The sequence below is a fragment of the Rhinatrema bivittatum genome, chromosome 15 (genome assembly GCF_901001135.1).
Source record: "Rhinatrema bivittatum chromosome 15, aRhiBiv1.1, whole genome shotgun sequence".
Taxonomy (NCBI): Eukaryota; Metazoa; Chordata; class Amphibia; order Gymnophiona; family Rhinatrematidae; genus Rhinatrema; species Rhinatrema bivittatum.
The window spans coordinates 28,704,935-28,731,592 of NC_042629.1; the positions used below are offsets into that span (position 1 = coordinate 28,704,935).

Sequence of the window (26,658 nt, forward strand, 5' to 3'; positions counted from 1 at the left end):
TATTTTACTGAGTGAAAATTGATCACTGCATAAAAACTTTCTTGATAATGGGACTACCCTCTGTTCTGAAAACTAATAATGGCTCTATTTACTGCAGCCATTCCTTTGCATGAATTTTGTCAATAATTGAACATTAAATACTTATTTGGCATCCCCTACAACACCACAGGGCAAGCCGTTGTGGAGAGAGCCAATCTTACCCTTAAGAGCTCTTGACAAAACAAAAAGGAGGGAATGCCCCTGGACTTCCCCCTAAACAGGACTGGCTGAACAAATCATCTAAACATATCAAATTTAAGACCACAGCCATGAGTAATCATTATGGGACTAGGGTTAGTCACCCACAGCCATCAGTTTTGTATAGAATATTTAATGTCTGGTACGGTCCCGTTCCCTTAAAATGGGGAATGAGGATATGTTTCTCTGCTTGCTTCCACAGGTATCAAGCCGTGGAAAGATGGAAAGGTGTCCAGGTCTACAGGACCCGATCCCAAACTTCTCCATGAGCCTCCACAGCCCTCAGAAGGACAGAAACCGGACTCCTCGCAAAAAGCAGCACCACATGACCTGGGGACAGATCAAGGCCCTATCCAACCAATCTGCACAACTCTTGGAACAGCAAGGCCTTGAGAAAACTCCAGAGAACTTATTAGCCGCCTTTTCTTGCCTGAATGCCAACTCATTAACAATTGTGTTCTGCACCCTCCTCCTTTGCCTTATTTCTCCAGCTATGGCGATTTCAGAACAAGGACTCTGACAGGACAACATGTACATCCTCGATGCACAGAACTTTTCACACCTGTTGAATCGAACAGACTGTTGAATCTGCACACACATGCCAACCCATGGCCAAGGAGAACTACTGATGCATGCTGTACCATTTAACCTTACAGTATGGACTAATTATCCTTCACAGAGAGGTGTTTTCATTAACTCTCCAGTTAATAATACCATACTACACATTGGTAGCCGTATTCAAGAGACTGCCGCTCTTTGTTGGGACTATGATACAGGGGATGGGAAGGGGCTTCGGATGGGAAAATATCCATATTGTAACCGAACTTTTGTATTAATCACTGAACACTTACATAATTATACCACATATATGTGCAATTGGCAGATTTCAGGATGTGCAGTGGGAGACCCAAGCAGGTGCAGAGAGGGGACGAGGGATTTACCCTTTGTAGTTATATAACCCAAATGATATGAATTACAGAGACTTACACATCCTAGCTAACTGGACGACTGCCCTATTTAATCAGACAGTCCATGCATTAAAACTACTTACAACAGAGGTTTCTCAGATTAGAGAAGTAGCATTACAGAACAGCTATAGCTTGGACACTATTTTAGCTTCAAAGGGTGGTGTATGTGCATTAATTGGATCTCATTGCTGTGTGTACATATCAGACTATAAAGCAAACCTCACACATACCATAGAGCAGATAGAAACCATGGTTGCTGATGCACCACTTTCAGGCAGAATACCAACTTCTCCATGGGACTGGCTATGGTCCTGGCTCCCTGATATTTCTGGTCTCAAAAGGGTGATTTCTATTATAATGACCATAATTGTCTTAATTATCTGCCTGTGATGCTGTATTCAGTGCATACCCAACCTCATGTCCATATTGAAACCTTGCTCTCAGCCCGAGTACAAAGATGTCTTGTAAGATGCCTAATAGGGAATCCTGAGCCCTGCAGCCGTTGGCACACCACGCTGCACCAGCTCTGGGTGATAAGGAGATTCAGGAGCTCATCGGCAGCTGGCACACCACGCCGAATCAGCTTTTTTCCCTCCATATCCCCCTTTTCCTATTTCCAGCCCATACCAAGACATAACAGATTTCAGTAAGGGTCTAAAGCTTTATTGAGCTGCCTAAACAAAAACAGAAAGGGTGAGATGTGGGAAATATGCGCTTGCCAGCAAGCCATGTCAGGGTTTTACACTATCTTCCCTTCTCCCTGGCCTTGCACTGAATAAAAGCATCACCTGTGCTTAAGCCTCTCTGCCTAGGAAAGGATACCTGACTGTCATGTATTTCTCTAGCTTATAATGAATCCTGATTGCCTGAAATAAGGGCTGGGTGTTCCCTAGTCAGAGACAGGACAAAGTCAGGAGGTATAGATTTCAGCAGCCAATGAAATGATCCAATCACCCCCCCCTGAGCCAAGCCAATAGTGTGGTGATACGTCTGTTGCTATGTGGAAAGGAACCAATCATGTGATGACACATCATCTGCCTTTGTATGAATGTACAATAAAAGAGGGCTCTGAGGTGTGCTCAGTCCTTCTCTTCCTGCCTGCCATGAAAGCTGCCTGATGCGTATTCATTGCCTCCATATTCTACAGTCTTTCTGTACACTTCACTCCTCATGGGTATATTTTCTTTTTTATAATGAAACACAAATGTGTAATTACATGCATCAGACAGGAAGGATGACATGTGTTTGCTTAAAGCTACTTTATAATCCATATCATCAGTACATACCAGGCCACCTGAAAACTGTACCTTAACCCTCCAGTCTAGAGGCAGTCAGTGTAGATCAAAAAGTCCTGGTGTGATGTGTTCTCTAATAGTTCACCCAGAAATAAGACTAGTAGTGGTATTTTGCAATAATTGCAACGTTTTTAGAGTGGAGGCTGGAAGTCTAATGTAGATGGAAGTATCAGTGCCTTGGAGTTTTCTGCTACCTTTTCTCCCTTCAAGGTGCCTTAGGATGTTGATGCCACTTTGCTAGTCACGCTGGCTTCGAGGGTTTCTGCCACTGTTGTTGGTGCCCTCTTTTTGAAGTCTTGGGGTGTTCTCTTCCCTCTTGCTGCTTCTTTGCTCCTCTTACGATGTCTTGGGAAACTCTTGCCAATGCTGGTACCCCTTTACAGTGTCTTAGGCTATTCATGCCACTTTTGATACCATTTTGCCACAGTGCCTTGGGGCCTTGGAGTTCTTTCCCCCTTCTGATAATATCTTCTTACAAGGTTCATTAGAATTGATAAGAAAAACCACAAGACCAAAATAGGCTGCACTGACTTTAATGGCACACAAATGAAAGAATAAAACAAATACATATTTTTTATTCAATTTGAAACTAATAAAACAAATTGAGGTGCTCATGAAACAAATATTTTCCTATTACACAGTCATTAAACAACTGTTTTGTCTTCTTATGAGCTCTCCTTTAATCTCCATTTCATTTTCATAAGCAACATTGTGGAAGGATTGTCGAGAAAGGTCTGTCATTTTGTGGATGATATCAAAATCTGAAACAGGATAGACAGGCAAGAAGAAGTGGAAAACATGAGGAGGGATCTAGTGAAGCTCAAGGAATGGTTTAGCGTCTGGCAGCTAAGAATTAATGCTAATAAATATAGAGTCATGTATTTCGGGCTGCAAAAACTTAAGGATGGGTGAAATTCTTCTAAGCACAAAAGAAGAGTAGTACCTGGGATTGATTGGGTTTGATGTTTTAAAGTGGCCATGCAGGTGGATAAGTTGACAGTAAAAGCCAGAAAAATACTGGCTGCTTAATGAGAAGAGAGATGAGAGCTCATTTGGAATACTGTATACAATGCTGGAGCACCTTTAAAAGGATATAAACTGGTGGGAGGCTGTCTAGAAGTTGACTACCTAAATGGTCAGTTGTCTTCATTCAGATTTAAATATATAAACATATATATATCCCAGAGGAAAGTCAGGATAGAGGAAATATGATAGCAACATATAAATACCTCCAAGGTTTCTATGCAGAGGAGATAGGACCCTTGCAATGAAAAAGAGGCTCTAGAACGAGGGATGAGGATGAAAGGGGTTAGAATCAGGAAAAATCTAAGGAAATATTTCATTACACAAAGGGTGACATAGTAACATAGCAATGATGGCAGAAAAGGGCCAAATGGTCCATCTGGTCTGCCCAGCAAGCTTCTGAAGATAGTATCTGCCACACCATGTAGTTTACCTCCAAGTTTCTCTTAGGGTAATAACTAGGGATGTGCAGACCAAAAGTTTAAGTTCATAAGTCCATATGTCGAAAGGGGGTCCCATTTGCGGTCAATATGGACATATGGAGAATTCCATAAGTTGAGTCTATGTCCATATGTGCAAATAAAAATTTAAACCCCTCACCCGCCTTAATCCCCCCCCCAAGACTTACCAAAACTCCCTGGTGGTCCAGCGGGGTCAGGACGCCATTCCTGAACTCCTTTGCAAGGAGCACGTGACGTCGGCGTCACGTCGGAGTGACGCGGCGTCACGTGATTCCCCTCGGGTTCGCTCCCGGACCCCTCGTTGGGCTCAAAAGGAACTTTTGGCCAGCTTGGGGGGGCCTCCTGACTTTTGGCCAGCTTGGGGGGGTCAGGAGGCCCCCCCAAGCTGGCCAAAAGTTCCTTTTGAGCCCAATGAGGGGTCCGTGAGCGAACCCGAGGGGAATCACGTGACGCCGCGTCACTCTGACGTGGCGCCGACGTCACGTGATTCCCCTCGGGTTCGCTCCCGGACCCTCACGGAACTTTTGGCCAGCTTTGGTAAGTCTTGGGGGGGGGGATTAAGGAGGGTGAGGGGTTTAAATTTTTATTTAGATCAACAATCGCGATTTCCAACGTATTCAACATAGCTACACAGCATTTCAATATAATTGTGAGTTTCTCTTGCATACCAGGATGCCTGGGATTTTCAACTTCTTTTTATATGAAATCTAAATAGGGAAAACAATTAAGAAAAGAATGGGTGGATCCTAGTCTACCCTTGGTAGTAGGTTTCTTCTTTGAAGGAATTTTCTTCAGGATCCAGGCTGGGTGGGCAGGAAGAAAGGGATCTGGTTTCCAAGTCATGATTCTAAATGTTCAGTCATTGGGGATTGGAGGGTAGGAGGGAAAGAAGAAATCAATGTACCTTCACTTCCTATTTTATTAAGACATAGTCATATTCATCACTGTCCTGGTGGCAGATAGACAACCCTTGATAGTGAATGATAGCATATTCTGTTTCTTCCTTGCTGGTTTTCATTGTTGCTGACTGGAAGGAGTTGTGGTCAATGTTGGCATAGAGTAGCTCACCGGCCTTAAAGTCCTCTTCACCTGGCTCCTTCTGCCAAAAGAAAGAAAAGGGAACTGAGAATCAGAGCAAAGGGTACAGGTTTCAAGATGATAGACAAGTAAAAGTCATCAGGTAAGTAAAACATTAAACACATAGAAAAATGGAAATAAAGGGCAACATCTGGAAAGCTGCATATACTAATGTTCATAGCATTGGAAATAAATTCCCAGGGCTAGAGGCAGTCATGGAAGATGCCGAGTTAGATGAGTGGTGATCACAGAAATAAGGTACATGGAGAACCATGAGTGGGATATAGTTATACCAGTCTATAAGCTATTCAAGAAGGAAGAAAGGAAGGAGCTGCATAAAAAAAATAATATTAAACCAACCGAACTTCAAGGCTTATGAGGTAATGGAACCTCACATGCTGTACTGTTCGATGCCCTCTTCCCTATTGGGTCTCCTGCACAGGAATAGGGTCCAGAACCCACCCAGCAATCTCCCAGGGGCAGGGATAGGAAGTGGGGAGAAATTGAGGATAACTGTCCTGAGAGAAGATATTACCTGGAGTACTCTGGAAATAAACAATTCCAGATGAACAAGTTTAACAAGTTTATTTTTATCAAAAAGAAAAGAATTAGAAGTAATCTTGGAGTAAACAATACAATTATTCAAGTTCCTTAGCATGTATCTTTAGAATAATGCTTTAAAAAACTTTTGTTAACCATAGACAATTAGATAACAATTAGAAATTGTAAATACTTTCCACATTTTCTTTTACAGAAGCAGTGCAAAAACAATATTAACAATTCTATTCTCTTGTTTCCAGGAACCTTCTTCTGGATTCAACTCCAAGTCAGACAAGTATTATTTTTATTCTTTTGCTTGATGGTCTTCACTTTACTCTGTGTTTAACCTTCAGATCTGTATCATAAGAAATTAAAGTGTAGATTGGCCATGTGCACATGCTACCCAGCGCGCACACATGGATGCCCTATTTTATAACATGCACGCATGTTATAAAATCGGGGGTCGGCGCGCGCAAGGGGGTGCACACTTGTGCATCCTGTGCGCGCTGATGCCCACGACCTTGATCAGTTCCCTCCCAGTCGGCTCCAATTTCGGAGCAGATTAGGAGGGAACTTCCCAACCCCCTAATCTAACCTTCCTACCCCTTTCCCTAACCTTCCCGCCCCCTAGCCCTATCCTAACCCCCCCCCCCCCCCCCAAGATGTTTGTCCTACCTTTTGTGCCTGCCTTGGGGCAGGCACAGGTTACACGTGCTGGCACTTTGCGACACGCAATCCTCCAACACAGCAGCAAATGGCCACTGAGCTGTGGGCCTCTAGCCCTGCCCTGTGCACATAGCATAGGTGTTTTAAAATCCGGCCCAAGTTTTTGTAGGTACTTTTTCTCTTTTCCAGGCTCTTCTAAACACCAGAAGTCCCTCTTATGGTAAGTATCCTCTTTTTTCTTTTTGTCATTTGGCTCTGCTGTTTCAGTGTTGTTTGTCCCTTTGTGTTACCTTCCTATTGAGTTCAATTAGATTCTGCTAGCTTTCTAGTCTGCTTGTTAGCTAGTCTGGCCAGAGCTAAGGTGTGATGTTCTTTTGTAGGTGTAGGCACACACTTATCTGGGATCTAAGCTCAGTCCGTTGTAGTGCAATCTCTGATGCGATGGTCTCTGGCATGGCAACTATCTCCTCCAGATGAAGGGTTCTGGCGTCGCTGGCATCCAGTCTTCCTCCGTTGGTATCTGTCTCCAGAGAGGTACCTGCTACCTAACTATACCAACTCAAAAACAAAGACTACCTCCCTGCTACCGAGTTATCTTCTGCAAGCTAAAAGTGTTTGTGCTGCAGGTGACTGGGTGAAACTGTTTTATCTAGTTAAAGAAAATAAATGATAATCAAAAAATCCCTGTCTTTCATTTCATGGTAACAACAGTTACTTTTCACACATACAAAAAATAGAATTCCACTACCCTCTAATTAGAATAGGCAAAAGAATTACTGTGTTCCTGTTCAGTTGCTTCTATTACTATTACTCTGTCCCTCCTTTTCTTTTCCCTCTGGGATCTGAAATCTCTTTCAAATCTCCCAGAGAAACAGTAACTCAGTAACAGCAGTGCTACTGGTTTCTGTGGCTGTTCCCCTTGGGTGCAGACTGGCTCCACACAAATGTTTTTGGGGCTTGATAGAGCTAATGACAAGCACTTCTGTCTCCTGCAAAAGCCTCCTGCTCAATTTCCCATGTAGAAAAGCTGTTTCCCAGAGCAAATCCTTGCTCCACTGGTGTCACTATAAAATAGTGCCACTTTTAAAAATCTTTACTTTTCCTGGAACTGCCTCTCTCAGCCTTTCTGGTAACAAGGGAGAGGTGTCAGCCACTTCTATTTAATTTTCCTTATATTTTTAAAATAGCTGCACTGTCCTAAAACAAGGTTCCAGGGGCTAGTCACCTTACGTTTTAGTGCTCCTACACTAGGCAAATTACTAACAAAAGTCATAAGGCCAGCCCTGTGCTTTTGAGCTATACAATACACATTCAGGGTACCTGCAGGAAATTCCTACTTAGAATGGAGTCCCAGCACATATTCACTTTGATGTGTTAAGCCATAATGTCCAAGGCACTCAAAGAGGAGCAAAACAGCACCAACAGTGGCATGAAACCCCAAGACAACATGAAAGTGGTAAAATAGTACCGGGAGTGGCAGGAGATCTCAAAGTTACCATGAGAGGGCCAGGAATAGGCTGGCAAGTGGCAGAACAACACAGCAAGGTGCTGAACCTGGAGAGAGAGCCAGGGAGAAAGAAGAGTTTTGCTTATGGGCCAAAATATCCCAGTATAACAAAGAGACTGGTTGGGAGGACCAGGCCAGGCTGCAAGAGTGGTAACAACAAAACAGGAAGGTGCTAAATCAGGAGAAGAAAGTTTTAATATTTTTTCTTTTTTCAGGCAAAACAATTCATTATAATTAAGAGAGAGACAGGGTGGGGCCAGGCAGGCCCGCAAGAATTTATTTATTTATTTTAACACTTTTCTATACCGACCTTCATGGTAGAGACCATATCAGATCAGTTTACATCGAATTGGGGAACTGAACCATGAACAGTAACCAAAAAACAATAGGTTGAACAGGAATGGTACATGGATCCATTCTTAGCCCCTATCTTCCATTGTCTTTTCTCATGTTAGCACCAGTGTCTGTCCCAATCAAAAACAAACATTGCTGCTCTCTCTGGTTTAGCTGCCCACCCTTCATCGTCTTCCTTGTTGCTCCTAACATATTCACTGAAGTGTTTCCGATATCCATGAGCCCACCTATGCCCTGATGATTCACCCTGCTAAAGCTGCTGTCCGTCCCTGCATTGGCCACCTGCTCCCACTGGTGTGCACTGGGAAAGAAAGGCCTGTGCACAGTTATGGGTGGTCCAGATGTTGCTGGCAAAATGGATCCACCTTGGCCAGCTGCATCTGCAGGTAAGCATGATACTGAATGTAAAAGGCAGGGATAACCTGTCTATTTCGTTACTGGGAGGATAAGAGTTGTAACACGTTTTGTTAGTTCAGCTACCAACTCCATTTAAACAGCCAGTAATAGTCACTTGTTCCACTACATAAATACACAATAAAACAGTTTCCCCCCTTTTTTAAATATTTCTACATTTTAATCCCTGATTACACCAGGCCATGCAGGTTTACTATTGATGAAGACTAGTTGGAAATTTTTTTTGTATTAAATGTGCACTAAACAAATGTGTACTCACCTGTAAATCAAGGTTACCAGTAAAAAAAAGAGTTTTATTTTTATGAACACTTACAGTGATGGTGTATATTTATTTTTACTGAACTGTTGTAGAAAGCATCCAGAAAAATCTGAAGGGCCTTGAATTACTCTTTTCTCCTTGTCCAGAAATATCCCAGGAGCATGGGAGTTTTAATGGCCCATGAACTCCCTCATAAGCTGCTGTAGCCGAGAAGGAGTTAGAGCAAGGGCTACGTTTATTTTATTCTTACACAATCCTACTGTAAGGTGGCTGGGTGCTTCCTCTTTAGACAACAACAGATGAATTTCTGACTGATGCTTTCCTCAAACAGCAACCCTAGGATGGGCTTTCCTCTAGGCAGTCCTCCTGACTCCAACCATGGAAGCAATCTCCCCAGATTGCTGAGAAGTGGGACAAACCACTCTCTTCCTTGAGACCACATCTGGTTCTTCAATACGTCTCAGTCATCCCCTTGGACAATTTTCTCAGTGGAAGGGAGTGGACAGTGGAGTGCTTCAGGGATCTGTATTGGGACCCTTACTTTTCAATATATTTATAAATGATCTGGAAAGAAATACGACGAGTGAGATAATCAAATTTGCAGATGACACAAAATTGTTCAGAGTAGTTAAATCACAAGCAGATTGTGATAAATTGCAGGAAGACCTTGTGAGACTGGAAAATTGGGCATCCAAATGGCAGATGAAATTTAATGTGGATAAGTGCAAGGTGATGCATATAGGGAAAAATAACCCATGCTATAATTACACAATGTTAGGTTCCATATTAGGTGCTACAACCCAAGAAAGAGATCTAGGTGTCATAGTGGATAACACATTGAAATCGTTGGTTCAGTGTGCTGCGGCAGTCAAAAAAGCAAACAGAATGGTGGGAATTATTAGAAAGGGAATGGTGAATAAAACGGAAAATGTCATAATGCCTCTGTATCGCTCCATGGTGAGACCGCACCTTGAATACTGTGTACAGTTCTGGTCGCCGCATCTCAAAAAAGATATAATTGCGATGGAGAAGGTACAGAGAAGGGCTACCAAAATGATAAGGGTAATGGAACAGCTTCCCTACGAGGAAAGACTAAAGAGGTTAGGACTTTTCAGCTTGGAGAAGAGATGACTGAGGGGGGATATGATAGAGGTGTTTAAAATCATGAGAGGTCTAGAACGGGTAGATGTGAATCGGTTATTTACTCTTTCGGATAGTAGAAAGACTAGGGGGCACATTTAGAACTAATCGGAGAAAGTTCTTTTTTATTCAACGCACAATTAAACTCTGGAATTTGTTACCAGGGGATGTGGTCAGTACAGTTAGTATAGCTGTGTTTAAAAAAGGATTGGATAAGTTCTTGGAGGAGAAGTCCATTACCTGCTATTAAGTTCACATAGAGAATAGCCACTGCCATTAGCAATGGTAACATGGAATAGACTTAGTTTTTGGGTACTTGCCAGGTTCTTATGGCCTGGATTGGCCACTGTTGGAAACAGGATGCTGGGCTTGATGGACCCTTGGTCTGACCCAGTATGGCATTTTCTTATGTTCTACAGGATAGGTTTTTAACAACGGTCTAAATAGTCCCCAGTTAGATGTTACAGCCACTTAGGACAGACTGAGTCAGTCTTATTTAATTACTTTTTATATGTTATTTTAGTTAATATTTAATGTTATACATTTTACTTATTTATGTTTGTATATTTTTAAGCTGAACTTTAGAGGGCACAGTTGATAAATTATTTTAAATAAATAAATAGCTATGATGCCTACCACAACTGCAAGCTTCCACACCCACTATCATGGGATAATGAACCTGTCTACAACTGCAGTGTTTTTGGGACACTCCTGCCACTTTTGTAATGTTTTGTCATTGTTTGTTTTTAAAAGTGACATAGTAATAAATATGGGCTGCTTAGCTATCAGATAAAACCTGCCAGAAGTCATTTCAGGCTTGATTTACAAAACGTCTTATGTGCATAAGACGACTTGGCATGTACTTTTATGTGCACTACAGAGAGGCGCTCCACAGGGGATGGAGTTCACTTTATTTCTTGATTAACCATGGGGAAACCATTTAAGCATGTGCAAGTCTACAAATACACATCTACACCTGCTCGGGAGGTGCCGCTGAAAACTTCCTTTTTCACGTGATCCCTTTCTTTCTTGGCAGATGTCTACCCCCTGCTCTGGGCTTGGAATGCAGTGGTGAGAGAGACCATGACCAATTAGATGGAACTCATGCCACACAGCCAGTTGCACACTGATCCGTGATATCACAAAGTAAAATTAGCTCCAGTTTTCTTTTTTGTTTCTTTTCTCTAGATTACAAAATGAAGAAACGTGCTAAGCAATCAGGATGTCTCACAAGAATGTAGTTACTGTAAATAGCAGCTATAGAATAGCCACAACTTTTGTAATAAGTAGAGCTGCTCTACTTGTTAGCATTCACACCCAGAAGAAATCACTGTGCTATTTCTGAATATGCGCTTACACACGTTAACTCACTTTGCAGCAAGTGAGAACAGAGGAAGGAAGAGGTTTTCTGCGACAGGTCTTGCTGGACTCGGGCTATGAAGACAAGCACGCTCTGCAAACCTCACAGCCCTACATATAAGCTTTGCGCTAAATTTAGCAGCGTAACACGGGCTATGACATAGGCCCTGCTCTGCACTTCTAATTTCAAGCAGCAGCCTTTGAAAATGCACACTGCTGTCAAGCTGGGCATGATCTGCACCTCTAGCAGCACGTATCAGACACTGGGAACATGCCTCACTGTCAAGAGGGGCCTGTACGTCTGCACCAATATCAGACTAACCATTGGGAAGACGCACTGCAGCCATGCTGGGCTGGTATTGGGCCTCCAGCATCATGTATGAGCCATAGGGAATGCAATGCATATCATGACCATGCTACACCTCAGTTATAGAGCCACTAGTAGCAATGCTGGACCTGCTACAGCCAGATCTATGAAATTACTCTATAGGATTAGGCATATCTTTAGGTCTTTTCTGTATCGTTCTCTATTTTAATATAAACCGCCTTATGACTAACCTATATTATTACCTATATGATTATGCCTTTATTTTGAATGTAATCCGCCTTGTGACTAACTTAACAAAAGGAGGAATAGCAATAAATAAAATGGACTTCACTTTTATAAGCACATTGACCTTTTCTTAGCCCGAGGATCCTCCAATTCAGCACCAGAAAGGTATAACTGTATAACAAAAAGAGAGAGAAGAGAGAATAATGAAGAAGAGTAGAGCAGAAAAATAGAGACAGGAAATAATAAAAACATATGCCGTGGGGCCCCCAAATTGGGTCCATGTCTAAAGAGTATGCAGTGAAAGAAAAAAAATGCTATATGTGCAGTACCATTGATCCGCCACTAGATGGCAAGGGAATAGTTGTAAATGCCTTTTGAATGTGGTTTAAATGGGAATGTTAATGATAAGTTGTACAATATGTTGTGGAGAAGATCCTTTAGGAGAGTGGTTAATAGAGTATATAACCTGGGTTCAAAGTCTGGCAGGAGATTATTCCAGAGGAGACTCCACCATTGACTAGGAGTGCAGGAAGCAGCCAGCCAAGGCTGGTGAACCTGGGGACCCTTCCTTCAGGAGTGGTTCCTGAAGAAGCTCTCTCTTCCCCACCCCCCACCCCCACTGGGCCTTGTGAAGAACAACTGAATGGCAGATGAAATCTAATGTGGGAAAATGTAAAATGATGCACTTAGGAAAAAAATAATACCATGATGCTGGATTCTGTATAGGGCGTCACTACTCAGGAAAAAGACATTGGGGCACCTGTGAACAATCCATTGAAATTCTCGGCTCAATGTGCAGCAGCAGTCAAAAAACAAATAGAATGTTAGGAATGATCCGAAAAGGAATGGAGAATAAAAAGGAAAATATATTCCCTCTATACTGAGCCATGTGCGACTGCACCTTGAGTATTATGTGCAGTTCTGGTCACCCGTCTCAAGAAAGACATATGGGAACTAGAAAAGGTACAGAGGAGGGTGACAAAAATGATAAATGGGATGGAACATCTCTCTTCAGCCTGGAAAAGAGACGGCTAAGAGGGGACCTAAGAGTGAGACCTATCAACTCACTCTTGATAGGTCTCCCTAAAGTGACCTTAAGACCACTTCAATTACTACAGAACACAGCAGGTAGAATCCTATCTGGCAAAAAGAAATCAGACCACATCACCCCCATGCTCAACAGTATACACTGGCTACCGGTGGAAAAACGAATTGAATTCAAAATATTAACAATCTTACACAATGCAATATACAAAACAGATAACACGGCCCTAGAGAACGTCATACATATACACAGATCACAATGTACGACTAGAACCGCAAGTAAATTACATCTAGTCATACCATCACTTCCATTAGCCAAGCTATCCACCACAAGAAACAGGGCCACCACAGAAACATTGTATGTGTGTGTGTGTGCGCCTGCGAGAGCCTATTTGTGACACATAGGCTCTCGCAGGCACACAGGCTCTCACACAGACACATTCACAGGTACATAGGTTCTCTCATAGACGCATACACATTCACAAACACACAGGCTTTTAGTCACTCACACACATACACACACACATGGCCTCCTGTTGTCTGACAGTGTGGGATGAGCTCCACCAGGGCCCGCGGACCTCGTGATGAATTTGGCAATGGTGGGATGAGCTCCACCACGGCCTACTGGCCTTCCTGATTGGCTGGGGGGAGAGCAGAAGCTGTGCACAGGTGCACGACCATGCAAACGGAAGACGGGCCTCTCCAATGCCCATCGGCGGCTTGAGACGGTTGCCTTGCAGCCTCTCCAGCTGCTGCTGGCTCCCCGCCTCCCCTGGGTGTGCTGACCCGTGCAAATGCATGAGATGCACATTGTACATCCGGTCGCACCAGGCCTGACCCGGTGGGGCAGAAGGGACCAGTGATCGCTCCTGCCCCATTTTGAATTCTAAGACACCCCCCCCCCCCCCCCGTCTTCTGTTTGCATGGTATAAGAAAAGTGGGGGAATGGGGAAGGCCTGAGTAGGGTTAATTTTTTTTTTATTGCAGTGGTGTTATAGGGAGGAATTTTTTGTTTCATTTTGAAATGACACAAAATGAAATATTCATACTGCTATTAAAGAGGCTACAAATAGTAATAGCCATGGGAATGGAAAGTGTAAGTGAAAAGATGTTACATACTGTAATGACACGCCTGCTTCTGGTCAACCAGGGGGCGCTGTAGTAGGCTTAATTCTGAGTAGGAGACTAATAGTGACTAGGGGGTCTGGCAGTACGTTGGCAGTAAGGGCAGTCAGTCACATCCTGAGCTATTTCTTTGTCTAAACCAAGGGTACACCATTAATAATGGCTCCCTCTCTAGTTTCCTACCACTTCAGCCAGCCACTTCACTCCCATAATGTTTAAAAGGATGAAGCCTGAAACCCTAAACTCTTAAAACCCATCTCTCAAGGGAGATTTGGGTTAAAGAGCATACTACCATTTAAGTGAACTCCAGCAGAAAAGAAAATAGGACAATGCAGTTATGTAACATGAGCCACCAGCCCAGGAAACCCAGAATGAGTTTGAAAAGGTTGCCAAACCCCTTACTGTGAAGGGGTTTAAATAACCATTGAATAGCTGAGTCAGAGACTCAGGTAGGGATTTGCATGTCACAGCCCCCTGGACTTCTGTTGGCAACTTGCAGTGAAATATCACTTTAAATCAAAGGATAGCAAAGTCCTAAATTACAAAACTATGACTGGAAATATCCTACATTGGAAAACTCTGAATGAGAGAGGGATTTATGAGAGAAAATATACTGAAAAACAGTCCTAAGAAGCAGACAAATTCTCACCCTGGCTAACAAGGGAAGTCAGACCCTTGGGTACCCAACTCTCAAACAAGAGAAAGAAAAGGTCAGGCAGGATGGAAGGGTGTGCACATATTCTCTTCCTATGGTCCTGTTAGGTCTTGGCCGTTTAGTTTGTTGTGTCCGGACTCAAGATGGCTACGTCCTACTTGCCTCACCTCTTTGTTTGCTTTCTCCACTAGCCTCAGGAAGCCTCTGCTTGCCGCTCTCTCTGGCGTCCCCAGAATGGCTATGGTGAGGCATTCTGCCACGATTCACCTGAGGATCCTCTTAGGGTGCATGAGTGCTACCCACGTCTATATTCCAACCTTGGCGCAAACCTCAAGGGCATCCCTCTCAAGTGACGTCACATCATCTGGGTATTTAGGCTGGCCATTTGCTGACTGACTTAGCAAGGATTGGATTCGTCCGGTCTAAGCTGCTCTGTTGTTTCTCGCTCCTGCTGGAAGCTCTCTCCACCCTCTGGGGTTCTACTAACTTGGGTACCCACTCCTTGGGGGCCCTATGCTTCGTTCCAGGTGCCTATTCAGTATCCAGGTACTCACTCCTCGAAGGCCTGAGCTATCTACCTTGGTGCCTGCCACTATTACTTCTACCTGCTGGGAACTGCACCATTACAGCTACAAGAGTGTGAGTAATCTAACATCTACCAGTCTGTCTCACCTACAGCTCCTCAAAGAAGATATGCAGTGGAGCTCCCTACACCACCTTTGTGGAATGGGTCTCCCCTGCCAAGGACCCCAGACTGCTGCTACAGGAATCCACTCACTACTGCCACTTCTGGTGAACTCTACAAGCTGTATAATAAAATATAGTTCTGTATTTGCGCATCTGAGTCTAGCCCGGTACTGCAGTTCCCTGTGGGGCTCCTCCCCATGGGAGACTAACATCACTGCAGCACCTAAGAATCCACCAAACACCTCATAACCATAACATAGTGAGAGAAGATAACCCATCCCGGCTGGGTAACAGCGAATGACTGGCCATGAGCTTAGCGGAGCTAAAATCACTGAAAACTGAGCCTGCAGAGGGCCTGAATCACTGAATGCTAAACAAGCTATGGGCCTAGTAGAGCTGTAAACCTAAGCCAGGAAAAGCTCTCCTACCAAGGGAGAGGAACTAGAGACAGTGGCAAATCTGGAGGTGAAGCAGTCCCCCAGGAGGGCGTGGACCCTAGTGGCAGATCGAGCAGTCCTCCAGGAGCATGTGGACCCCAGCGCAGATTGAATGGTCCCCCACTAAAAATACCCAGCTATCTTAAAGTTAGCTGGTTATGTCTACCAGCTAACTTTAGGACAGCCCTACAGCCTGATTAGAGTTAACATAAGTTAAGCGGCTAACTGAATATCAGAGTTAGCTGGCTTACCTTTTAAAGCTAACTCCACTCCTTCTTGGAACACCTCTTGCATATCCATGGAATGCCCCATTTTTTTCCAACTAAACATAGCCAGGAAGCTATTTAGATGGATAACTATTATGTTATCCATCTAAATGCTTTTGAAAATCTACCTCCTAGTTTCTTTTAGTAAACCACTAATTGATAAGTCCTGCTAATTTCAAAAATTCTGGGACTCACACATTTTTTCTAGCAGGAAATTCCCTAATAATCCACTGAACAACTGCAACCAGTCTGTAACTGTGCTTGTGAACCAAACCAAGTTTGCTTTTCCCACTATGTACCATTATTCTTTTAGGGAGCATGGTTCTACTTTTGAAAACCCTACTGGGACTTTAAAACATAGTTACACTTTCTTTCTGGTTTAGGACGGGATTTTTACAGCTAAAACATTTCACAATCAAGTATTTTTATACTACCCTGTTTATTGAAAGTTTAGATTACAGAGTCACAGTATAACGCTTACCAAGGGAACCCAAAAATCCCACATTTGTAAACTTCTCACTGTTGCACAACTAAGCTTTACCTCCCTGTTCTTTTGCTCTTCAACATAACTTGTCAAAAGACTTGTGCAAGATCACTTTGGCTTTTACCTTAAGTCAGTCTTCAGTAATTAACCTAAAAGTCTCTTCCTGTGTAATTATAGCACTTAATTTAACTTATAGTGATGATTTATCCAGTCAGTCTCAGAGTCCTCCTCTGCTGCATCGTCCTCCATATCTGGGACTAGCGGGAAGCTGTTGGAGTTTGCCACTCTCCTGACCTCCCCTCCTGCTACTTCACAAGCTTCTTATACCCTAGAAGCTAACGAGGCATTGCTGGCCCCACCCAATGCCAATCATCCTTGCTGGCTCTCTGCCAAAGTCAGTCAGTAAGGAATTCTGGGGGCTGTAGTCCTACACTGCAGCCATCTGGGTTTCAACACCCTATTATTCTCAAACAAGAGATAAAAGTGCTGCTTTTAAAGTGCAAGTCTCTTTTTTTGCGCAGGAACTACTACCAAATCATCACACATCAACAGAAAGGGAGAGTCTTTTCTAGCAGTCCACAGAGGGCTAAAGTTTGTGTGCACAAAGTACACGCACATTTTAGCCAGAATTTTCCAAGCGAAGCTACACGTATAAGTCTGCTTTGAAAATTAGCCAGTATGCCCATACCCTAGCACAGCATATACTCATTGGCAGATGTATGCACATAAGTACTATTCTTGTGCCAACTCCATCACCCAGAATGTCTCTTTCTAGTGTACGGTATGAAAAAGTATATGTAGAATCACTTCTGTACATATTTTTATGCACACAAGTCCTCCCCCAACCAATTTTCAAAACCTAATTTTTACACAGAAAATTCATGTTTTATGTGCATAAATGCTTTTGAAAATCAGGCCCTAAGTGAGCAATGTAATAAGATGTGTCTAAAACAGATTTACTGCATGGTCCCAGTGTGTGGCAGTGTGAAGGAGAGCCAGTGCCTGAAAGAAGTGAGACACATGCAGTTTTAATTCATACTAGGTTAGGGCCTATTGCAGCTTCGTGCTACCCACGTGGAGACCTGACCTCGGCTATGTCACTACTGAGCAGCAATGTCCTCCCCCCACAGAGACCTCACACATATCGCTGGTCGGCACTCTCCACCCCAGAAGAAACCCTGGACTCTGGATCTAATGCTGAGCAGCACCATCACCCCCCAAGAGAGGGTAAGCATAACAGGGAGTAGCACCGCTCTCCACTATGGCGACGTTACCCCATCGCTGAGCATTCCAGCTCTGTCTTTTCTTTATGCGCACACAAGTAATAGCTGAATCTTCCTCCCTCCCAGCCATTACAACAATTGGCAGGTTCTAAGCAGCTCTTGCTTTTCAGAGTTGTTGCTTTGAGTCAAAAACAAAATGAAAAAAAAAAAAGATGTTTTCTGTACTGTACCTGTTCGGGATTAGATGGCGTCGTGTCTGCTTCTCCTGTAAAGAAAAACAAAGCATTAGGCGTGAATTTCAATGACGTGTTGAGCAGCTCTGGAAATAGTAAGACTAGGAGCAAGGACCAGAGGATTGCACTCCTGTAGCAAATCTCCCATCAGTCTAACTCAGGGGTAGCCAACCTTTCACACACCAAGAGCCAAGAAAGCAGAATGCATAGCACCAATGAGCCTCATGGTTTGTTTTCAAGGGATGGGTGAGTCCCGTCCCCCCCCCCCCCAACAAAGGTCCAGCATCTGTGAACTTTCTCAACCTCTCCTTCTTCCCCACCAGTTTCTCTCTCTTTCAATCCCTACCATGTCTACACCTGTCTCTCAATGCCCACTATACTGTCCCCTCAAGTATTGCTTTCTTTTTCCCCACCTTGTCCACACCAGGCTCTCTCTATATATATTGCCCACCCTCTCTCTAATCCTGTCTCCACCAGTTGGTCTCTCACTCTATTTCCCACCCTGTGTCCACCAGTCTCTCTCTCTCTCTCTCTCTCTATATATATATATATATATATATTCTTCATCCTGTTTCCTTCAGTCTCTCTCTCTACATATATCCCCCAGCCCTCCACTCTGTCTCCACTAGTCAAACTTTATAGATATTCCCACTCTGTCTCTGCCAGTTTCTCTCTCTCTCCTACCCTTTCTCTCTCTGGGACAACAGGGTTTGAACACGACCCTGAAAGTTGCAGGTGGTGAACCTGCGGCTGAGGAACAGAGACTGCTTGCAATCAGACGCTTTGGGGGAATGACTCTCCCACTTTAATGGTACGGTGGCAAGAGTAATGGGATTTCTCTTGGTAGGGAGTGAGTCACTGTAAGATGTTACCCAAAGTGAAGACTGGTAGAAAAAAATGGTTCTCTTCTTCTGGCTGGGTCTTCTCAAAGGAAACAAGGGATGGAACCCACCCTGGCAGTTTCCCAGGGATAGAGAGGGAAGACAGAGTCTTGAAAGCAATAATCAGTTGGATTACAATTGCATTTAAAATAACTTTAGGTGTTTAGTTTTATTTGGTTTTTTTTAATACCCTGAAAATATTGGCAGAATTATCAATAAATATTCATTAACAGTTTCAACATCAACATTTAACACTTTTCCCTTTGCTGATATAGGTAACAATAAAAACCTGACTAAGAAGAGAACTTATTCTTTCAACTATTGTATAACCAGTCAGATAAGTCCAGTTTTACTATAACCTGTAATATTTGTAATTGGAACACTACTTAATGTTTCTTTAAGAAATATGAGTCTGTGACCGGGCCCCCCAGTCTACCACTATAAGCCCTTACTTCCCTTTCTTTGATATTTAACATCTCTTGAGTTATCCATCCCCTTGTTCCCTCCTCCCACCTAGGAGAGCTGGGATTGGTTGCTCCTTGCTTTACAAGCAGCCATTTTGTAAGTTAAGGTGTGGCAAGAGTCCGTTTAGTGCAGACACCAAGCAGTAATGATGTATGTTTTCCCTTCCCTGGGGAGGCCTCCCTGTCTCATCAGATTTTGCTGTTTTCTCTTTTTCACGGGCTCTTTTAAATGTTTTCCAGTCTTCATGAGTCTTGTACACTTCTTCCTTTACTTTATTAACACAGTTATTTACTGTATCTTTATCCCTGTTTTTATATCTCTCTCTTCCTTTTCTCTCTCTTTCTCTGTAATGTTGCCAATGTTGCAGTCTAGCTAGACTTTGAGGTGTCCAGAAACATGGCTGACACAAGCTGCTGAAAATGAATCTTCGTCCTCTACGCTGGTGTTGATCCGCTCAGTCTGCTGGGCTGACGAAATGCTGGTAGTGGGTGCAGTTGAAGTAGCTGAATGCAGCTCCTTCTCCAGTCTGAGTGTGGAGCGTCATCTCCTGGCTTGCTTCTGGACCTATCTAAGGTTTAACTAAAATAATAGAGTATTCCTCCAATACTCTATCCCCACTTATCTCACAAAGATGTACTACACCGGATTCCCTAAACGTATGTTGACAAAGGTTTGTTGGAACTTGGCTAGCTAATTTTGTATTTAAAAAAAACAATAATTAAATTTCCCCATTCTCACTAGAGCAGAGAGAAAATCTGGGTATAGATGTGAGAGAATAAAAAAATTCTCCCACTCACACACTTCCCTTTGTCTTAACTGTTGCTGTCGATGAGTATATAAGGACCACTTGGAGTGTGTAAGTGTCCCTTTTGAATGCTCTGCTAGTAATACAACTCTGTTGCCAGCTCTCTTATGCTAAATTTGCTCTCCCTGTACTGTCACAGAATTGTAAGCACAGTCAAAATTCTCTCTCTTTTTCCATACCAACTGGGCATTCTTCTTCTTGTTATCAAGGATTATTCTTAGATTTAGAATTATTCTCAAATCCACACTGTCACTTATTGCACAGGTTTCAATATGAAAGAATCTGGCATGTAAAAACCTGTGACCCCTTTCACAGATAATTCTTCTCATAATTATAATTTGTTTCTCTTCTTTGAAAATGTTAATTTAACTCTTACAGCTGTACAATATTTAAGCAAAGGAGAGATTATTTTATTGTGTATTTATTTATTTTATTTATATTACGCTTTTTGGCACTTCAAATTTTACCTCAGTGAGAAGAGAGCCTTGTAATAAATCCATCCCATAACCAACTCTCTCTGCCTCTCAATCTCTGTCGATAAAAACTGGACTTCAATTCCCATGTGTCCATCAAAGTTTTAAACGAGTAACTGACTTTTCTGAATGTATTTCTTACCTTTGACTCCAATTTCAAAGACACACTCTTTGTTAAACACTCAAATTCACACAGAACTCTTCCACAGAATGATATGCCTGTCCTCTCTCTGCTCAACCTCAGTGGTTTTCAGGCACTCTAGAGCAGTCTCTGAAGAGATAAGGTCTGACACCTTCTTCTCCCTCACTTGATCAAAGCCAGTCTGGATGACTTCTCAACTGCCACGCTTCAGTGAGATCAGTACTCTAGCGATGACCTCAGTTTAAATAGTTCCCAAGGGTGCTCTAGAGCAAGTTTTAATTTACTGTTAGTCCATAAATGGCCCCCTTCTTTGTAAGACGAGGTAGGAATAAACATGTGGGAATATTTTTTAACCTATCAATACATCTAGATGAGGTTTGGATTTACTTGATTAGTGGGGAACTCAAATGTGTTATTCCACCAGCCTCTTCACAGTATTTTTCCAGCAGGTACACACAAGAAGGTAGAAGCTATCTAATTTACATAGGTACTGGCAAGACTTTTCCACAGCTCTTTCATTACTAGTGCTAACTTTTGTAAAATGAAAGTAAAAATCTCAGCAGCGCTCCTCCTTCTTAGCTGCAGGGAGGGGGAAAAAGAGCTCCTGCACCCACCTGCACGCCTCCCCCCACCCCGATGTCTTCTAAGTTCCCTGGAGCTTTTCTTTATCTACCAGCACGGACATCAGCTCTGGGATACACCAGCTTCCTTCCTCTTTACGCCTGGGCTGACAGCCCCAACCAGAGGCATCCCAGAGGACAGGTAAATCTAAAAAAACAAATACCTCCCCCTTCTTTAATTTTTAACCTCTGGTTACACAGGGAATCCTAGCATTTTACTCTCTATAGTAAGGAGAGCTAGACACGCCTCAGCAGCAGTCCAACTGGACCAGCACTAGGTTTTGCCCAAAATGAGACCAACATATAAGGCACTCCCAGAAAGCACACAGATGCTGGTCCAACAAGCTTCCTGGTATTTGCCTCGCGGAAGTTCTATTCCTCTTGCCTCTGATCTTGACCTTGTTCCAGTGTTCCTGCCTTGTGATCTTGTTCCTGTGCTCTTGCTTCATCTCCATGCCTCTCTCCTGGGCTCCACCATCACATTTTGGGCCTAGCCTCTCCATCGATACACCTTCCATCTGTGGCAGCCCCTGATAGCCGAGCCCTGATAGACCACTCATTCTCTCCCTCTATCCCCCACACTATCTCTACCTAGATCTGGTCCTGTTTGGGTTACTCCAGCCTCTCACTTCATGGGAAGCACCTAAAGTATAGCACATACACTGGCAACCTTCTTTCATCATGTGGGCCATAAGCGAGAGCTTCTTCCCGTAAAAACAGTCCCGTCCCCGTCCCCCCCCCCCACCAGGGATAAATCATCAGCGTGGGAGTGAAATGGTTAGCTGGAGCAGCCCCAGAAGATATAAATGTGATTGTATGCCCTGGGACTTAACACATCCCAAGTAAATATTACAGATGGAAGAGAAGTCTAGAGGGAATGTTTCACTGTATAAAAGGCTATGTTCAAAGCTTGGAGGGGAGTAGTTGGAAGGAACCTACTTAGAGAGTGGAATAGGTCTGAGCACCTATTTGGAGAGGGCTCATTAGGGGTTTTTCTCTCAAGGGCAAAGGCCTGAGGTTGGGAGGTGTTTCCCCACATGGGGAAATTATAGAATGGACTCATCCAGGGTCCCTAAGATACATGAGTGGTTGGAGGTCTCACCATTAGTAGAAGACATGGGAAGAATGTGATCCAGAAGAGGCTTGACTTGGGGAGACTGGTGACACTCTTGCTAAGGCTTCAAGGAGTATTTATGGTGTTGTCCTGGAAAGAGAGAAGATTCCAGGGTGGTAAGAGAAAATTATATGTATGTTGGGGAAATGGGTACATAAAGTATCAGTGAAGAGAAATTGTGAAGTATCATTCTGTGAAGGAGAAGCATTTGGAACATTGTATTCAGTAAACTATGGAAATTACAGTTTGGTAAGAGTAAATTGTAACTACTTGTATCTGAAAGTTAATGTTGCTATAGCCTATGGAGGATGCATGTGATCCCGATTTAATCATTGTATTTGATGAAAATATGATGGCTTGAAATCCAAGAAAATAAAAGTTCCTTGTTGGAATATACTTTGGAATGAGTCCTTACTTTCAGAGCATGAGAAATTTCTGGAATAGGGTTGGAGAAGCAATCAGATGGGGGTTCATAAAAGGGAGACTTATGTTGCCAGTTCCCTGTCAAACCCAGGAAAAAGAAAATTCCCCACATTTGCTGTTGGACCAGGGTCCACTACACCATCTTTTTGGCTCAACTTACATTAAACTGGTGCAAAAAAACATAAAAGTACCATAATTACTTATAACTTTTAAAGGGGAGACTATGATAAGATATGGAAATTGGTTAGTAGAAGACTAAAAGAAGCAGTTAGAAGGGTTACAAATCTTCATGAGGCATGGAAGCTATTTTAACACACTATTTTAGAAGCCCAGATAAAATGCATTTAACAAATTAAGGGACATATTTACTAAGCTGCAATAAAACATTAACATGTGAAAAAACAGTTTATCAAGAGATAATCAAATATCATGGTGATATCATGCAATATTTGCAATATTGCATGATATTTGTCTGCTTGTGATTTAACTACTCTGAACAATTTTGTATCATCTGCAAATCTGATTACCTCACTTGTCGTATTTCTTTCCAGATCCTTTATAAATATATTGAAAAGTAAAGGTACCAATACAGATCCCTGAGGTACTCCACTGCCCACTCCCTTCCACTGAGAAAATTGTCCATTTAATCCTATTCTCTGTTTCCTGTCTTTTAGCCGGTTTGTAATCCACGAAAGGACATCGCCACCTATCCCATGACTTTTTACTTTTCCTTGAAGCCTCTCATGAGGAACTTTGTCAAACGCCTTCTGAAAATCCAAGTACACTACATCTACCAGTTCACTTTTATCCATATGTTTATTAACTCCTTTTATTAACACAGTATTCAAGGTGCAGTCTCACCCTGGAGCGATACAGAGGCAGTATGACATTTTCCATTTTATTAACCATTCCCTTCCTAATAATTCCTAACATTCTTTTTGATTTTTGACTGCTGCAGCACACTGAGCCGACGATTTCAAAGTGTTATCCACTATGATGCCTAGATCTTTTTCCTGAGTGGTAGCTCCTAATATGAAACCCTACATCGTGTAACTACGGCAAGGGCTATTTTTCCCTTTATGCAACGCCTTGCACTTGTCCACATTAAATTTCATCTGCCATTTGGATGCCCAATCTTCCAGTCTTGCAAGGTCCTCCAGTAATGTATCACAATCCGCTTGTGATTTAACTGCTCTGAATAATTTTGTATCATCCGCAAATTTGATAACCTCACTCGCTGTATTCCTTTCCAGATCATTTATAAATATATTGTAAAGCACCGGTCCAAGTACAGATCCCTGAGGCGCTCCACTGTTTACCCTTTTCCACTGAGAAAATTGATCATTTAATCCTACTCTCTGTTTCCTGTCTTTTAACCAGTTTGTAATCCACGAAAGGACATCGCCTACTAACCCATGACTTTTTAGTTTTCATAGAAGCCTCTCATGAGGGACCTTGTTTATTACATCCAGGAACTTTATGTCTCTAGCAAGTCCTGATGTTACATTTACCCAGTAAATATTGGGGTAATTGGAATCTTCCATTATTAGTGCACTGCCAAATTGGTTAGCTTCTCTGATTTCTCTTAGCATTTCATCATCTGTCTGACCATTCTGTCCAGGTGGACGGTAGTATACTCCTATCACTATACTCTTACCTAACACACGTGGGATTTCTACCCATATAGATTCTACTGAGCATTTAGTCTCTTGTAGGGATGTGAATCGTTTTAGGACGATTAAAATTATCGTCCGATAATTTTAATATCGTCTTAAACCGTTATGGAACACAATACAATAGAGATTCTAACGATTTATCGTTATAAATCATTAGAATCGTGAGCCGGCACACTAAAACCCCCTAAAACCCACCCCCGACCCTTTAAATTAAATCCCCCACCCTCCCGAACCCCCCCCAAATAACTTAAATAACCTGCGGGTCCAGCGGCGGTCCGGAACGGCAGCGGTCCGGAACGGGCTCCTGCTCCTGCATCTTGTCGTCTTCGGCCGGCGCCATTTTCCAAAATGGCGCCGAAAAATGGCGGCGGCCATAGACGAAAAAGATTGGACGGCAGGAGGTCCTTCCGGACCCCCGCTGGACTTTTGGCAAGTCTCGTGGGGGTCAGGAGGCCCCCCACAAGCTGGCCAAAAGTTCCTGGAGGTCCAGCGGGGGTCAGGGAGCGATTTCCCGCCGCGAATCGTTTTTCGTACGGAAAATGGCGCCGGCAGGAGATCGACTGCAGGAGGTCGTTCAGCGAGGGTTCCGGCGCCTCGCTGAACGACCTCCTGCAGTCGATCTCCTGCCGGCGCCATTTTCCGTACGAAAACGATTCGCGGCGGGAAATCGCTCCCTGACCCCCGCTGGACCTCCAGGAACTTTTGGCCAGCTTGTGGGGGGCCTCCTGACCCCCACGAGACTTGCCAAAAGTCCAGCGGGGGTCCGGAAGGACCTCCTGCCGTCCAATCTTTTTCGTCTATGGCCGCCGCCATTTTTCGGCGCCATTTTGGAAAATGGCCCCGCCCGAAGACGACAAGATGCAGGAGCAGGAGCCCGTTCCGGACCGCTGCCGTTCCGGACCGCCGCTGGACCCGCAGGTTATTTAAGTTATTTGGGGGTGGGGGATTTAATTTAAAGGGCCGGGGGTGGGTTTTAGGGGGTTTTAATGTGCCGGTTTTTCGATTTTTTCGATTTTTTAACGATTTTCACGATTTTTCACGATATTTTACCCCCCCAAACGGCAACAATACGATTCCCTCCCCCTCCCAGCCGAAATCGATCGTTAAGACGATCGAGGACACGATTCACATCCCTAGTCTCTTGTATGATCTTTATCTTGTTGGACTCTATACCCTCCCGGACATAAAGTGCCACTCCCCCACCAAGTTGATCCTCCCTATCATTGTGATATAATTTGTACCCTGATATAGCACAGTCCCATTGGTTATCCTTCTTCCACCACGTCTCTGTGATGCCAGTTGAGGTCCCCACAAAACAAATTTTCAAATGAAACATTTTTTCCTGCTGCACATGCCTAGTTTAGACAAGTTATTCACCAGGTGACTCATGGAAACCTACCATTTGTCACAGGGAGTGAGCAGGAAGGATTGGCCACTGTCAAGAGACAGAATGCGGGCTCAATGGACCATTGGTTTGACCCTGCCCAGCACTTCTTATGTTCTTAACCTACCCAGAGTCTGGTACTGTGCTCTCAAAATGGCACCGGACCCTCTCACATTTTATTTGGCCTTCTGGGGAGGATTAAAATAGTAACAGAGAAAATGATGGCAGAAAAAGAGAGACAGAGCCCAACCGGTCTGCTCAGCAAGGAGGCTACTCCCCTACCTTCTATAGGGTTGTAACTACTGCTTTGTGCAGGGTTGCGATGGCCTCTCCATGCATATTATCACCATGCCTTCTGTTTAGGGCTATAATTGCTTCCCAGTGCTTTATAATTATTATAAAACGTTTTTGTCTTTATCCCATGCCCTTTTGAAATCAGGTGCTGTTTTTTTTCTCCACTTCCTCCTCTGAGAGGGCATTCCTGGTATCCACCAGTCTTTCTGTAAAATAATATTTCTTAATGTTGGTCCTAGGTCGATGCCCTTAGAGCTTCATACCATACACTCCTAGTTCCAGAAATTCCTCTCCACTGGAGAAGCTTTGCCTCTTGTGCATTATTAATACTTTTCAGGTATTTAAAATTCTGTATCAGGTCTCTTTTCTCCTCT

General features: G+C 43.3%; 1 protein-coding gene across 3 annotated transcripts in view; it reads left to right on the top strand.

Annotated features, from left to right (window-relative positions):
* The window catches only part of LOC115076797 (cell surface glycoprotein CD200 receptor 1-A-like), a 126,632-nt gene extending 114,684 nt beyond the window's left edge, over positions 1 to 11,948 (top strand). The window contains exons 7-10 of one of the 3 annotated variants that reach the window (XR_003852867.1): positions 5,862 to 5,896; positions 6,457 to 6,487; positions 6,648 to 6,801; positions 10,978 to 11,948. Coding sequence is in view for 1 of the 3 variants with exons in the window: in XM_029578688.1 (XP_029434548.1) it covers positions 5,862 to 5,896; positions 6,457 to 6,466 (45 nt within the window). In the remaining 2 variants the exon portion in view is untranslated. Of the gene's footprint in view, positions 1 to 5,861; positions 5,897 to 6,456; positions 6,488 to 6,647; positions 6,951 to 10,977 lie in introns of those variants that run through there. The other 2 variants (XR_003852868.1, XM_029578688.1) reach the window with 2 other exon arrangements.
* The last annotated feature ends 14,710 nt before the right edge of the window (positions 11,949 to 26,658 follow it).